The 15,647-nt window shown below is 57.3% G+C and overlaps 1 protein-coding gene across 2 annotated transcripts in view; it reads right to left on the bottom strand.

The window, feature by feature from the left end:
• Positions 1 to 3,525: 3,525 nt before the first annotated feature.
• Positions 3,526 to 15,647, bottom strand: part of NFAM1 (NFAT activating protein with ITAM motif 1) — a 32,815-nt gene continuing 20,693 nt past the window's right edge. The window contains exons 5-6 of one of the 2 annotated variants that reach the window (XM_036251801.1): positions 5,592 to 5,678; positions 3,526 to 4,328 (exon numbers count right to left, since the gene is read on the bottom strand). In XM_036251801.1, coding sequence (XP_036107694.1) covers positions 4,269 to 4,328; positions 5,592 to 5,678 — 147 coding nt within the window. In that variant the 3' untranslated portion in view covers positions 3,526 to 4,268. Of the gene's footprint in view, positions 5,679 to 15,647 lie in introns of both variants that reach the window. The other variant, XM_036251800.1, reaches the window with a different exon arrangement.

Raw genomic sequence — 15,647 nt, 5'->3', positions numbered from 1 at the left:
AGATTCACACATTTAAAAATCCGTGCTGACACCGAGCACAGAGGGCAGGGCCTGACCCGTGCCCTGGAGGCTGTCGGCTGTCGTTACAACTGCAGATCAGAGGCCGGGAGGAAGGAAGGTGTCTCGGTGCTTCATGCCCATGTCCCCAGTTCTTGGAGTCTGGGTTCAGGAATGCGGAAGCCCCTCAGGTGGACAAGTGACATCCCCTCGCATCCAGGAGGGACAGAGAGAGGCCACTCCGTCAGCCAGCCTAGCTGGGCCAAGGCCACAGCCCACCTCTCCTAGCTGAGCAGTCTGCCAAGAAAACTATTGAACTACATAAAAATCCATCCTGGAAACCCCAGAGGCATCCTTAGAATGCAGCGTGGCCTTTAAATTAGAATGTAAAAAAAAAAAGGCAAATTTGCCTGTAACTTGATTTCAGGTTAGTGAAGGCCGGTGGCCAAAAAGCAGTAGCTGTGCCTGGCAGGGCACCCCCCGCCCTCTGCCAAGGTCCTGTGATGTTGGCTGTGAAGGTGGGGTTCCCTGTGCAACCCGCACATGTTCCCATGGAAACTCTGCTTTGCAGAATCCTCTGGAAATTGTTACTGAGGAGGGGCCACCGCTTCCCACACCCACTTTGCAGTTTGGTTTCCAGGGATGGCTTTCTCGGCAAGTGCCGAGGGGAGCAGGAGCAGAGGCAAGGCGGGCGGCTGAACCCCCCAGAAGGACAGAATGGGCCAGTGAAGGCGGAAGGTGTCAGAAGTCCTGACATGTTTCAGATGCCCTGAGACTCCGAAGAGGGTGGCAGGGCATGACCTAGGAGAGATGGTGGGAAAGAGGGTACAGCAAGGTCAGGCCAGGCAGAGAAGCACCCTCTGGGACCCCGTTCGGTGGGGCCTTGGGGCCAGGTTCAGGCAGGAAAGCAGCGCCTGAGGCCCGGCCCTCGGGCTGCCTGGGGCTTCTCCCAGCAGTTCTAGCCCAGGGTCCACCCTCGGGAAGGCTGCCATCCGCCCTTAGGATCTAAGGCTCCCCTTCTCCTGGGTCTCACTTGTTCCCCATCAGGCTTCCTTCCCTGGGGCACTCTCTCCACTGTTGTCCTTGTCCAGCCTCCTGAGGCCACACACACACACACACACCCCTCTCTGCTTGCCCTGCCTCCCCTCCCCAGGTGCTCCCTGCAGGGGGGCAGCCACAGAGCCTGGGTCCCCGCCCCCAGGAGGCCTGCCCCTCATTTAGCAGACCCCTCCACACTGCCTCCTGGCAGCCTGCTTTTCCTGAAGCATTCGTGGTATACCGGGTACCCCGCTGAGCCTGTGCGGAGCAGGGAGTTCCCCATCTGTCCTCTGAGCCTGCTGAGCGGTCTTGATTGTCACTGAAACCCAGGTCCAAGTAGACACCGCTGCTGAGAGGTGGAACTGGGGAGGCCAGCAGCCACCCAGCCCAAAACTGACCTTCTTGGGGGTTCCTCTCCTCCCTTGCACCCATTCAAAGTCACACCTAAATCTGCCTGTAAGGAGCTCTCTGTCCCCTCCTCCTCCCTCACAGCCAGCTGCACCCCGGGGGTCATCTGCCACCCCTGCCCCTGCACCAGCCCATCTCCATAGGCTCTTAGTCCTGGGGGTGGGGAACAGGTGCTCCACACCTGCAGTCCCAGAACACTCTCCCCCAACCCTCCCCTGGTCAAAGCCCGTCCGCCCTGCCCGTCCACCCTTCCCGTCCTCCCTGCCTCTGCTCTTGCTCCCAGGAGAACCTCCTGGCTCCACAGCCTGCCCTGAACCAGGCTCGGCTCCCATGCTGGCATGTCTGCATCCGCAAGTGACCGGTGGTCCCCAGGGCCCCATAAGCCAAGTGCGGTGGGAACTGCGGAAGGTTTTGAGCACAGGGAGGGACAGAACCCACGTGGAGAAGACAGTGTGGGGACAGGGCAGCATGCTGGGGCCTGGACCGGGGCATGTGGTGCTATCTGCCAGGCTCCCCTCTCTGCCCCAGGGGCCAACTGGAAAAGGTTGATTTCCAGCCTGAGGGTCTTGGGTCCGAGGGCTGAGGACGAGACCCAGGCCCAGCGAAGTGGCCTCCGCCCAGTCGTGCTGGCTCTGGGTCTCCTCGGGGCGGGGGGGGGCTCATTGCACCCTGACAGCCGTCTCCCCTCACCCCACCCCACCCTGCCCTGCCTCAGGCTGCTGGAGTCAGGAACCTGGACAGCCCTGCTCAGGGCAGCTTCCGCCCGCAGACAGGCCCGGAGTCCACTCCAGCCCCCGGAGCGGAGGCCTCTCCACCCGCCTCGGCCTCGGCGGCCCCCCAGCCCTGCTGGCTGTGTGCGCGCAGGCCGGCCCAGAACCGAGCTGGGAGGCGGGGACTGCCCCCTGGGCCCAGAGGCTCCTCCCACCTTCTCGGGGGCGGGGCTTCTTCCAGAAGTCAGTCTACACCCACCTCCGCCCCCCATTTTCTGTCCCTGAGGTGAGGGGCCTGTGCTGCCCGAGCTGTGCTGCCAGGCCCCGGCCCCCCACCCTTCCCATACATTTGGGGTTTGTGTGTGAGGGCACCTCAGGGACCTCTGGCTTAGCGGAGGGTGGGGGCGGGACGGAGGATTGGCTGGTCCATTCCACAACCATGGGGGGCGGGGGAGGGGGGAGAGCTGACCGGCGGGTGAGCTGGACCCTTACTTCCTGACTCCTGTGAAGCGGGTCTCCACTCACCGGGAGGGGCTGCTGTGGGGGTGAAACGGGGACAATGGGAGCACTTTGAGCAGTGGAAAGGGCACAGGGTCAGCACGGAGGGACTGTCGTCCACACGGGTCTGAGCTTCTGCAACATGAAGGGCCCCCTCTATCCAGCCAAGGTGGCCCAGGCACCAAACCATGTAGCTAAACCACATGGAGAGAGGGGGCCTGGAGGCAGCTGGGACTGGCCCTGGGCCAGGAGGGAAGGGGCTGTCCTTCATCCCCAAGGGGCCTGGGCTGGGCTGATGCAGAGAGATAGAGGAGGTGGGTGCGGTCAGGATGGGCCAAACAAAGGGCCTTTGGGGGTCTGGGCCTTAGGGTGGAAGGAGGAGCAGCTGAGGCCCAAGAGTGGAGAAGGCTTGAGAGGCAGGGGGTCACGAAACAGTTGGCACAGTACGTACAAAGGACCAGGTGGAGCCCGGCCAGTGTGGCTCAGTGGTTGAGCGTGGACCCTGCACCAAGAGGTCGCCGGTTCCATTCCCAGTCAGGGCACATGCCCAGGCTGTGGGCCCGATCCCCAGTGGGGGGTATGCAGAAGGCGGCCAATCAATGTTCTCTCTCATTGATGTTTCTCTCTCTCTTTTTTTAATCCTCACCCAATGTTTTTTTTTGCATTTATTATCAGCAGCAGAGAGAGAAGGAGGAAGAGAGAGAGAAAAACATCAACGTGAGAGAGATACATCGAGTGGTTGCCACCCACATGATCCCAACCAGGGCCGGGAACAAACCACAACCGAGGTACGTGCCCTTAGTGGGAACCGAACCCGGGACTCTCAGTCTACAGGCCGACGCTGTAACCGCTGAGCCAAACCGGCCAGGGCCCATGTTTCTAACTCTCTCTTCCCTCTCCCTTCCTTTCTCTCTAAAATCAATAGAGAAAAAAATGTTGAAAATAAAAAAACAAAGGACCAGGTGGAGGGAGACAACCTTGGGGTCCTTGTTGGGGGGCAGAGAGCATCAGGTTGTTCAGCTCCAAACATCGATGTGAGAGAGACACATTGAGTGGCTGCCACCCACATGACCCCAACCAAGGCTGAGAACAAACTGCAACCGAAGTACGTGCCCTTAGCAGGAACTGAACCCGGGTCTCTCTGGTCCATGTCCGCGGGCTGACACTCTAACTGCTGAGCAAAACCGGCCAGGGCATATAGCCGTTCCTTTATTCATCCTCTTTCTGCGAACACAGCACTGACAAGGGTCCCTGCCAGGTCCCTCCTGTGGAGCTCCCAGTCGGCCTTGTAGGCTGCGGTACAGTCTGGTGCCAAGAGAACCCAGCGGGTGAGGAGGGCTCTGGGAATGGGTGGGATCCACAAGAGCCCTTGGAGACAGGCCGGGCCCGCCTGGCAGAGGGAGCAACATGGACAAAGGCCTGGAGACGACAAACACAGTGGGTGCACCTGGCATAGAATGGGGTGGGTGTAGTCCGAGGCAGGAAGGGCCAGGAATGTGGGGGTGAATGCTGAGCGCCCCTGGGGCCTCACTCTTGGTCCAGATCAAGTCCTCTGGAGGGAGGGGCTGCCCCAGGGCTCTGATCCGCGGCCAGACCTACGGGCAGGCGGGGCTCATCCTAGAGGTTTTCATAGACCAGGTTAAATTCACTGTCATTCTGAACTCCACGCTGCTTCTCCTGGGGGGAAAAACATGAAAAATAATAGGCAGAAAAAGGAACAAACTTGTACTGATCCAGTTTTAGTCAGAGGTAAAGAAACTGATGGCTTCCTGCACAGCTGTGACAGGGAAGCCTGTCCTTGTCCCCGGCCCACGGTGCCAGCCACCTCTCACCGCCTTAGTCGGCTCCTGCCCCATGGGCTTCCCCTTCCCTGCCTTGGGGCCTCCCCGCTGTCTTCCCTCTGCCTGGGCTGTTCCTTCAACCCCACCTGTTCCCAGAAACCTCCTACTCACCCGGCAGGGCTTGTTAGCATCCCCGAGAACCCCCTCCCTGGCCCCGGTCTGTCCCGCTCCAGAACCCACTTCTCAGACGGGCCACAAATGCCTCTGGGTGTTTGTCAGGTCAGTGCCCTCTTCCCGCAGCGCTGGAGGGCAGGGACATGTCCTACCACCCTGGCCAGCACCCCGAGGCTTGGCAGAGGGCAGGCGCTGCCTGGGATGGCCCCGGCATCTTTGGGGGTCCCAGGATGGGGAAGCCGTGCTTCCAGTCAAGGCCTAGTTCAGGGATGAGTTTGGAAAGGGCTCTGAGAACGGAGATCACCAGACAGTGCCAGCCTGGGCCCCTGGGCCTGGGAGACCGAGCACCAGCCCCTCTCCCTTCCCGACAGCTCTTCCAAGGTGCCCATGGGCCTACCCACCGCCCATCGTTCCTGTTTCCGCTTAACAGACCCTTGTGCTTTTTGGAGTCCCAATCCCTGTCGTAGATGTTACTTAACTTGGCATTCATCTGAGTTCAGGGGCACTCGGTTTTGCAGCTGAGTGCCACTCATCCACTTTACAGATGAGCAAACTGAGGTTTAAAAGAGAATCGTGATTACGTGAAATGCCGTGGCCCCCAGCGTGATGACAAAGGAGCCCTGACGAGGCCAGCCCAGGCCGCCACCAGCTCCGACTTCAGCCGCCACCAGCTGGGAGCAGCGGGAAGCCTCACACCCTCTGACCGGCCAGTGCAGACACCACACTGTGCCCAGTGGTAGTGACGATGGCTCACGTTGCATGGGCGCCGACTGGGTCCCACGGCAACATTTGGGGTGAGTGCTGTCTGGCTCCTCAGTTCACTGCTGGTAAGGGGTGGAGTCGGGGTTCCAGCTACCTCGGGAGAGGGCTCCGACTCAACAGCAGGGCTCACTCCTATAGTCCTACTTAGCCCCATGTCACATACAAGGAGCGGGGTAGACGGAACCGAGGGGGAGCCAGGCTGGCCGCCCAGCGCCCCGCATACCTGGGAGAGAAAGGTCCCACTGGAGGGTAGGCTGCTGGCCTCGTTCTGCATGGAGGCGTAGACCTCAGTCTCCCGGCGCTGCAGGGCCTGCAGAAGACGGCGGGAGGGTCAGAGACGTGAGCAGAGGGGCCGGGCCTGGCCCAGCAGCCCGCGGGAGCTCAGAGGACCCGCAGACCCTGTGGGCTGTCGCCTGCAAGAGGACGCCCTCCTGGCCCAGCCACATTAGGCCTGGTCACACTGCCCCACCTGCGTACCTGCCAGTCCCTCTCTGGGAGCCGCCTCACCCTTCCCCGTGTGTACAGGCTGACTCCTCTCTGTGTCCCTGCCACCTCCCTCAAGGCTCCAGCCAGCAGATCCAGCCATGACACCTGTGGCCGTAGCTGCAGTGATGCCCTCCTGACGTCCACCCTGGCCCCAAACCCCTGCCCTGTGCAGCCCCACCCACCCACCCACACCCTCTAGATCTCCCTTGACCCCCCAACCCAGCTGGCACTCACAGACGACCCGGGTACCCACTGGGGTCACACCGCTCTCCCATCAAGCTCTACCTGCTTTGCCTCTGAGTCTCTGAACCTATGGCTGCGCTTGGCACACTTGGAGAACAGCACCGAATGATGTGATGAGGGGGCTCCTTGCTCACCTGGGTGTGTGTTCTGGGGTCACATCCACTGTTGGCCCAGCTATGGGCAGCCTGACCAGAAGCCTCAGGTTGAGAGAAAGAACCTGAGCTTTGAAATCGGATAAGACTAGGTTCAACTCTTAGCTCCGATACCTACCAGCCATGGTCAACCCCTGAACCTCTCTGTGCCTCAGTTTCCTCCTCTGCAAAATGGGAATAATCACATCTATCTTGCAGGCTCAATGCATGATTCAATGAGATTGTGTGCATGACGGGCCCAGAACAGGGTCTGGAAAACAGTAAGTGCTTAATAACTGTCGAATCATCATCAGTTGAACGATCATCAAAGGAGGCTTGACACCTCCCTCCCCTTTCTGTGGTCACTGCCTGGACCCTGTTTTGGGACTGTCAGAGCCAAGCCACCAGCCTAAGCAAGAGGCAGGAACCTTTCCTTCCCACATGTACATGTCATAGGGATTCTGGCTGGTTGCCAAGGAGGTGGTTTCCCTGGCAACAGGCAAGCAGGGGTTGCTGAGGCAGGCTGGAGAGACAGGTGGTGCTCCAAGGCAAGAGAAGGGGGAGATGCAGAGGGGGGAGGAGGCACCGAGAGGTAGCAGGGCATGAAAACCCATGTAATAAACCACTTGGCTCTTGGGAGACCCTCACTTCAAGGGCATCACTCACAGTCATAGCAAGGTGGCCCTGGGGACCAGTTCAAGGCACCTCTGAGTCAGAAAGAGGGTGAGTCTTGGGAGAGGGGCTTCCAACCTGCCTCCGGGTAGGGGCCGCCAACGTGACCAGGGGGTCCTGACCCGGCCAGCCCAGGCCAGCACCAGTTCAGACCACAGCTCCCAACCTGAGCCATCAGCCGGGGGGCAGCTGGGCGCCTCACACCCTCCGCCTGCTTGGCCAGTACAGACACCACTGGCCCCGGGTAGTTATGACGGCTCCCACGGTCGGGGCAGCCCAGGGAGGAGCCCCACTTCCCGTGTGGAAGGCCACTTCCAAGACCTGCTGCCACCGGTCAGGTCGTCACGCCTGCCCGAAGGACCAGCCCCCTCCCACGAGCCTGGTACGTGAGACGGTGGTCTGCTCCTCGGCAGCCCTGTGGCCCTACCCTCCGTCCTCCCAGGCCTGGTCTCCACAGATCTGACAGCCCCTCCGAGCTGGACCCTTCTGGGCACAGAGGGAAGGGAGGGAAGGGCCTCCTGGTTGGCATCTGGGCAGGGAGCAGCCCTGGGTCCCATGGGTGGCTCCCTTCTCCCTCATGTCTGGTTCACGTGGGCTGCCCGCCGCACATTAGCCCAGAGAGGTTTCAGGTCACACAGCCCCTCAGTGGTGGAGCCAAGATTGGAACTCGGGCCTCTTGCCCCCTGCTTCCCATGCTCCCATGTGGCCAGGGGTTTTCCGGGCCAGAGAAGAGCACCCTGCCCGGGGCCCTGCAGGCCTATGCCCCACACTGGCAGGTGGCCATGCTGTGGGCAGGAGCAGGTGCGGGAGCCGAGGGCCAGGAGGGCTGCCTGGCGATCAGCAGCGGCACGGTGAAGCCTCTGACAGTCCTGACCTGCTGGCTGCATGCGCGTGCAGGGTGCGACCCGCAGCACCGGGCTGTGAATGCAGGCAGCCTCGTCCCTGGCTGACCTCTGAGGCTCTCATCAGACCCCCCGGCCTTCCTAGGTGGTGATGAGGCCGGCCTCCCTCCTGGTGTGCTGTAGGCAGAACACAGCCAGGCCTCTGAACGGGCTGCAGTGGGCCGGGCCGGCCCAGGACTGAGTCAGGCCTGGGGCTGTGCTGTGTTGGGGCTGGACTAGGCGGAGCTGGGATGTGCTGGGCTGGGCTGGGCCGTGCTGGGCTGGGCTGGGCTGTGTTGTGTTCTGTCTGGGCTGTGCTGTGCTGTGCTGGGCTGTGTTGTGTTCTGTCTGGGCTGTGCTGGGCTGTGTTGTGTTCTGTCTGGGCTGTGCTGGGCCGGGCTGTGCTGGGCTGTGTTGTGTTCTGTCTGGGCTGTGCTGTGCTGTGCTGGGCTGTGTTGTGTTCTGTCTGGGCTGTGCTGTGCTGTGCTGGGCTGTGTTGTGTTCTGTCTGGGCTGTGCTGTGCTGTGCTGTGCTGTGCTGGGCTGTGCTGGGCTGTGTTGTGTTCTGTCTGGGCTGTGCTGTGCTGTGCTGGGCTGTGTTGTGTTCTGTCTGGGCTGTGCTGGGCTGTGCAGGGCTGTGCTGTGCTGTGCTGTGCTGGGCTGGGCTGTGCTGTGCTGTGCTGGGCTGTGTTGTGCTCTGTCTGGGCTGGGCTGTGCTGTGCTGTGCTGGGCTGTGTTGTGTTCTGTCTGGGCTGTGCTGGGCTGTGCAGGGCTGTGCTGTGCTGTGCTGTGCTGGGCTGGGCTGTGCTGGGCAGGGCTGTACTGTACTGTGCTGTGCTGTGCTGTGCTGGGCTGGGCAGGGCTGTACTGTACTGTGCTGTGCTGGGCTGGGCTGTGCTGTGCTGGGCTGGGCTGTGTTGTGCTGGGCAGGGCTGGGCAGGGCTGTACTGTACTGTGCTGTGCTGTGCTGGGCTGTGCTGGGCTGGGCTGGGCTGTGCTGTGCTGGGCAGGGCTGGGCAGGGCTGTACTGTACTGTGCTGTGCTGTGCTGTGCTGGGCTGGGCTGGGCTGGGCTGTACTGTACTGTGCTGTGCTGTGCTGTGCTGTGCTGTGCTGTGCTGGGCTGTGCTGTGCTGGGCAGGGCTGGGCAGGGCTGTGCTGTGCTGTGCTGTGCTGTGCTGTGCTGTACTGTGCTGTGCTGTGCTGTGCTGTGCTGTGCTGGGCTGTGCTGTGCTGGGCAGGGCTGGGCAGGGCTGTGCTGTGCTGTGCTGTGCTGTGCTGGGCTGTGCTGTGCTGGGCTGTGCTGGGCTGGGCTGGGCAGGGCTGGGCTGGGCTGTGCTGGGCTGTGCTGGGCTGTGCTGGGCTGTGCTGGGCTGTGCTGGGCTGGGCTGGGCTGGGCTGGGCTGTGTTGTGCTGTGCTGTGCTGGGCTGTACTGGGCTGTGCTGGGCTGGGTTGTGCTGTGCTGTGCTGTGCTGTGCTGTGCTGTGCTGTGTTGTGCTATGCTGGGCTGTGCTGGGCTGTGCTGGGCTGTGCTGGGCTGTGCTGGGCTGTGCTGTGCTGGGCTGTGCTGGGCTGTGCTGGGCTGGGCTGTGCTGGGCAGGGCTGTGCTGTGCTGTGCTGTGCTGGGCTATACTGGGCTGGGCTGGGGCTATGTGTCTGGACTCAGCCCTCCATGTCCTTTATCTCGTGCTGCCCAGTGGGCCATGGTACTGACCCAAATGGGCATCAGCCCTGGCAGAGGTGTAAGGTCAATGCCAAGGCCTTCCTCCAGGCAGGCTGAGGCCAGAGCTGAAGTCAGCTTGGGCCAGGACCTATGCTGAGGGTCCTGGACATCAGTCCTCCTGCAATACCCTCCCCCGTGGCCAAGGAGACATAAGAGCTGCGCCCTCAGGGGCACCTGCTGGGCAGAGGGGTGAGGTCCGAGGGCTGTGCAGAGAGGAGCCGTGCTCTGGAGAAGGAGCACCTCTGCTCCAGCTCAGAGTCCTGGCAAGTCCGAAGTGAGCAGCCCACCGTAGCGACAGGAGTCTGGGAGGCAGGGCTGGCACGGGCCTCCGGTGCAGGCCTCTCGTGCCAGCTGAGGAGCTGGCAGAGGGGAGCCGCTGGAGGTTCTGAGTGGGAAGCAATGGCATTGGTGTATTCGGCAGGTCCCTGCTGCTGCAGAGGTGCCCAAGGGCTGCTGGGGGGAGGGACACCACAATGCTGATGCCCCCGGCATGCTCACTCTGTGCCTAGCACTGAGCCCCACGGAGTCCTAGGCACCTAGACGGTAAAAACAGCCCTCTAGCCCTGGCTGGTATGGCTCAGTGGTAAGATCATCGCCTGAGGACCAACGGGTCCCGGGTTCGATTCCAGCCAGGGGCATGTGCTTCAGTTGCAGTTCGTCCCTGGCCGCGGTTGGGGTCGTGTGGGTGGCAACCGAGTGATGTGTCTTTCACATCGATGTTTCTCTCTCTCTCTGTCTTCCTCCTTCTCTCCCTCTAGCTCTGTCTGAAGATTAATGTAAGAATATCCACACCCTGGCTGGTTTGGTTCAGCAGTTGGAGCGTCGGCCTGCGGTCCAGAGAGACCCGGGTTTGGTTCCCGCTAAGGGCACGTACTTTGGTTGCAGTTTGTATCTGGCTCCGGTTGGGGTTGTGTGGGTGGCAGCCACTCGATGTTTCTCTCTCTCTCTCTTCCTCCCTCTCTCCCTCCTGCTCTATCTGAAGATAAATGCAAAAATGTCCTTGGGTGAGGATAAAAACAAAAACAAAAACAGCCCTCCACTTACCCACATGGCAGACTGCTGAGTGCCTGTTGTGTGCCCGGCGCTGGGCTGGTGCCAGGGGTGGTGGTGTGAGACAGACAGCAGTCAGGAAGGTAAAAGGTGGCCATAAGGGCCAGGAAGATGGAGAGGTTGCGATTTTAAAAGGGAGGTCAGGAAAGGCCTCTTGCAAAGGTGCCATCTGAGCAGAGAGCTGGGGTGTGAGGGAGTGGCCCCGTGGACAGTCACAGAAAGGACAGTCCGGAGCAGAGGGCACAGCCAAAACCAAGGCCCTGGTGTGTTTGGGGAGCAGCAAGGAGGCCGGTGTGACTGGAGTGAGTGACGGAAGAAAGTGAGGACATGTGAACAGAGCTCTTGGGGCCACTGTCAGGCTGTGACGTTGACTCTGAGGGGAACAGGAACTCTGAAGGACTGTGGCAGTCGTGAGAATGTTCCACACACCTCCGACTCCAGGGATCAGCACTGACCAGAGGCCCCAGCGGCTGGGCTCTGAAACCTATCATTACGTGTGCACGGCGGCCCCACGCCCCACGGGGTGCTCCCGGCCAGTGGGGAGCACAGCAGGGCTGTGGGCACAGCCTCCTGCCCGGAGACACAGGGCTCCTGGACCCGGAGCCCCCAAAGCCTCGCTGAACCTTCCCGAGCCTGCGTGGTCGGTGCTTCCTCTCTGCCTCCTGCCCCCTTTCCTCCACTCAGGACCAGGCCTGCATCAGGCTGATGGCTCTCCTGGTCTCCCCAGTTTCCTCTCACGGTGGTTCCCCTAATGGAACTATTGCATGTCTGACACCGGCTGGGCGGCTGCGTCTCTGAGGACGCAGACCCCGGGGCTTGGGGCAGAGCAGACGAGATCTGTCTAGGGCTGGACAGGATCACTGCGCTGCCGCGGGCGGAGGACACACGGGGGCAGGGATAAGGACAGGCCTGCTGACTTGAAATCAATTGCAAGACTCCGGGGCAAACTGGTGGCGGCTCCACCAGCATTCGCGCTGCAGGGGTGAGAAGGGTCAGGGTCCAGCTGTGCCCGGAGACCAGATGGGCTGATGGGTCAGACGTGAGCAGTGATAGGAAGCACGGCTTGGAAAACGCTGCAGTTCTGGAGCGGAACACTCCAGAAGCAAGTGAAGAAAATGTGTCAAGGAGGAGGGAGAACTCAGTGGTGGCAGATGCTTCTGAGCAGCAGGAAGGACGGGGCGGTCATCCGTGACCACGTGGGGCGGTGGAGCGAGGCACGTCCACGGGCAAAGGATTGGTTTGGTCTGAGAGAGAAACCGATGAAATGTCCAATAGCGTTGACTCTGGTGCTCAGAGGTCTGGGCTGGACACATAAATTTGGGGGCTGCCAGAGTGTGGATGGTCTCAAAACCCTGAGGTTGAACGAGATCACCCAGGGAGGGGAGTGAAGATCAAAGAGAAAGGGTCCCAGGTCTGGACCCCAGTGTTCAGAGGTCAGGGTTCCACTGGTCCCTAGGGAGGATCCAGAGGAGGCTGAGGAGCGTGGCAGTGAGCCATGGGGGGGGGGGGCATCAGGAGAGAACGGAATGTTCCAGAAGCAAGTGAAGAAAGCGTGTCAAGGAGGAGGGAGAACTCAGTGGTGGTAGATGCCTCTGACTCATCAGGGAAGGCGGGGACCGGGAACTGACCACTGGGTTTTATGATATGTGGGTCAGCAGTGACCTTGGGAAGAAAGGTTTTGGTGAAGAGGTGGACAGGGAGCCTGACGGTGGGGAAGGAGAGAGAGACTGGACACAGAGTCTGACAGTCCTAAGGAGTCTTGGAAAGCAGGGCTGAGGGGTCAAGATAAGGAATTTAAGCCTGGCTGGCCAGTGTGGCTCAGTGGTTGAGAGTCAACATAGGCACCAAGAGGTCGCCAGTTCGATTCCCAGTCAGGGCACGTGCCCAGTTTGTGGGCCCGATCCCCAGTGGAGGGCGTGCAGGAGGCGGCCAATCAATGTTCTCTCTCATCGATCTTTCTATCTCTCCCTTCCTCTCTCTAAAAATCAATAAAGAAAAAAATGAAAAGATAAGGAATTTAAGATGGAAGAAATCATAGCATGTCTGTAAGCTGTACATTTTATATTGTATCATTAGCCCTGTTTTTTTGTTTATGCTGACCCGAGGACATTTTTCCATTTATCTTTAGACAGATTAGGAGGGAGGGAGAGAGAGAGAGACAGAGAGACACATCGACTGGTTGCCCCCCCTGCACAACCCCAACCAGGGCCCCGGACGAACTGCAACTGAGGTATGCGCCCTTGGCCGGAATCGAACCCAGGTCTCATTGGTCCACGAGTTGACGCTCTAACCACTGAGCCAAACCAGCCAGGGCTCATTAGCCCTGTTTTACAGATTGTGGAACCAAGATTCAGCAAGTTTAAGTCACAGAACATGAGCAAAACAACTAGGCTTTGAACCCCAGTCTGTCGGATCCACTCCCAACCTATGCTGCTTGAAAGGTAAGTTTTTAAGAAAACAAATTGGTACCATAGCTCTTTTTTTCACGTCTTAATATAGCATGAGCACTTTCCAATATGAATAAATAGCCAAAATTGACCTAATTAAAAGGAGAAATGTACAAATCTACAATCATATGGGCAGATTTTAATTCACTTCTCTTAATACCTGTTAGAAAAATAATAAAACTAAGGATGTGAAATATTTTAACATCAACTTGACATAACTGACATATACAAAATGTTCACACAGCCACGTACAATGCAAGTTCTTTTCAAGTACACGCGGAACATAAGCTGAACCATAAGGCAAGTCTCAAAAGAATTCAGAGGATTGAAATCATACAGAATATATTCTCTGATCACAGTGGAATTAGTGAGAGAGAAAAAAGAACATAATAATAACTAGAAAATAAACATTGGAAAAGTAAGTAGCCCTAGTTGGTTTGGATTAGTGGTTAGAGTGTCGGCCTGCACACCAATGAGTTGTGGGTTTGATTCCGGTCAAGAGCACGTACCTGGGTTGCAGTGTCCCCGGCCCTGGTCGGGTCATGTGGGAAGCAGCCAGTCGGTGTGTCTCTCTCACATCAATGTTTCTCTCTCTCCCTTTCCCTCCTTCCCACTCTATCTGATGATAAGTAGAAAAATATCCTCAGGTGAGGATTAAAAAATAGTAATAAAATAAATAAAAAAGAAAATTAAGCAAACCACATTTAAATAACCCCTGGGGCAAGGAGGAAGTTTCCATAAAAAATTTAAACTGAAAGATAATAAAAATACAACATATTGAAACTTGTGGGATACAGGCCCTGGTCAGGTAGCTCAGTTGGTTAGAGCATTATCTCAATTTGCCAAGGTTGCAGGTTTGATTCCCCCGTCAGGGCACATACAAGAAACAACCAGTGAATGCACAAATAAGTGGAACAACAAATTAATGTTTCTCTCTCTAAAAATCAATAAATAAAATTTTAAATTAAAAAAACGTGTGGGCTTCCCTGGCCGGTTTGCTCAGTGGTTAGAGTGTCGGCCCGCGGTCCAGAGAGACCTGGGTTCGGTTCCCGCTAAGGGCATGTACCTCGGTTGCAGTTTTTCCCCCGCCCTGGTTGGGTCGTGCGGGTGGCAGCCACTCGATGTGTCCCTTTCACGTCGATGTTTCTCTCTCTCTTTCTCTTCCTCTCTCTCCCTCCCACTCATCTGAGCAAAAAATGAAAAAATGTCCTCAGGTGAGGATAAAAAAGAACAAAAAGAAAACGTGTGGGCTAAAGCCACATATAAAGCAAAGTTCATAGCCTTACGTGCATAAATTAGAAAAGAAGAAAGACTGAAAATCAATAATGCAAGTACCCACCCACAGAGAGTAGAAGGATACCTGTTATCAGCACTCCTATTCACTATCATACCAGAGGTCTTAGGCAGCGCAATAAAGCAAGAAAAAAATAAGTAAAAGGATGAGGTTAGAAAGGGAGAAATGAAACTTCCATTTTCATAGATGACATGGCTGGATTCATAGATAATCCAAAGGAAAATAATCCAAAGGAATTAACAGACAAACCATTAGAATGAGTGAATTCAGGAAAGTCACTATATAAAACCATATACAAAAATCAATCATATTTCTACATACCAGCAACAGACAGTTAGACAATGAACTAAAAATGTGGACAACACCTGTATCCTAAAACCTCACAGTGAGGATTAATGAGAAAATGGGTGGAAGTCCTACCACGGTGCCTGGCACACAGTAGGTACTCAACAAAGGGCTTCCGACATTATCATCCCTGTGGTTAATGTCATTCTTATCTGCCCAGGTCCAACCCCAGCTGGTAGGGACTGGTCTCATGGGCTAGCAAAATCTGCGGCCTCCCTTTCCGGCCGTCAAATCTCTCCAAGCCACCCTGCAACCCTGCAGGGCAGCGGGCCCCTCCCCAGATCCCAGAGAAGCCTGCCCACGCCTCCGAGGGATTTCAACACAGGCGAGAAAGGTGCTCCGTGCAAAGGCAAGTCTCTTTAGTAAAAAATAATCTTATAGAAGAACATGTATTCACATGGAAATAAGATAGGAGATAGTGTAATATGAAAACATTGCTGTATTACTCCAATAAAATAAAAGTATTTGTGAATGTATGTATGGGTCTCTTTGTATGTATCTTTTTTGGTTAATCCTCACCCAAGGATATTCTTTCCATTGATTTTTAGAGTGGAGGGGAGGGAGAGGGGAGAGAGAGACAAAAAGAAACATCTATATGAGAAGGACACATCGACTAGTTGCCTCCCACATGACCCCAACCAGGGCCAGGGACGAACCACAACTGAGGTATGGATATTTTTCCATTTTTCTTCAGATAGAGTGGGAGGGAAGAAGAGAGGGAGAGAGAAAGAAACATCGATGTGAGAGAGACACATCGACTGGCTGCCTCCCACATGATCCCGACCAGGGCTGGGGACAAGCCACAAATGAGGTACGTGCCCTTGACCAGAATCGAACCCGTGACTAATTGGTCCGTGGGCTGATGCTCTAACCACTGAGCAAAACCGGCCAGAACTGTATTTATATTATAAAAAATTTTTTTCTTTATTGATTTTAGAGAGAGAGGAAGGGAGAAGAAGAGAGATAGAAACATCGATGAGAGAGAACATCGATTAGGTGTCTCCTGCA

The sequence above is a fragment of the Molossus molossus genome, unplaced genomic scaffold (assembly GCF_014108415.1).
Source record: "Molossus molossus isolate mMolMol1 unplaced genomic scaffold, mMolMol1.p scaffold_m16_p_10, whole genome shotgun sequence".
In the NCBI taxonomy this organism is placed as follows: domain Eukaryota; kingdom Metazoa; phylum Chordata; class Mammalia; order Chiroptera; family Molossidae; genus Molossus; species Molossus molossus.
Note: the sequence above shows the minus strand (reverse complement) of the source record. Positions and strands in the feature narration are given on the sequence as shown.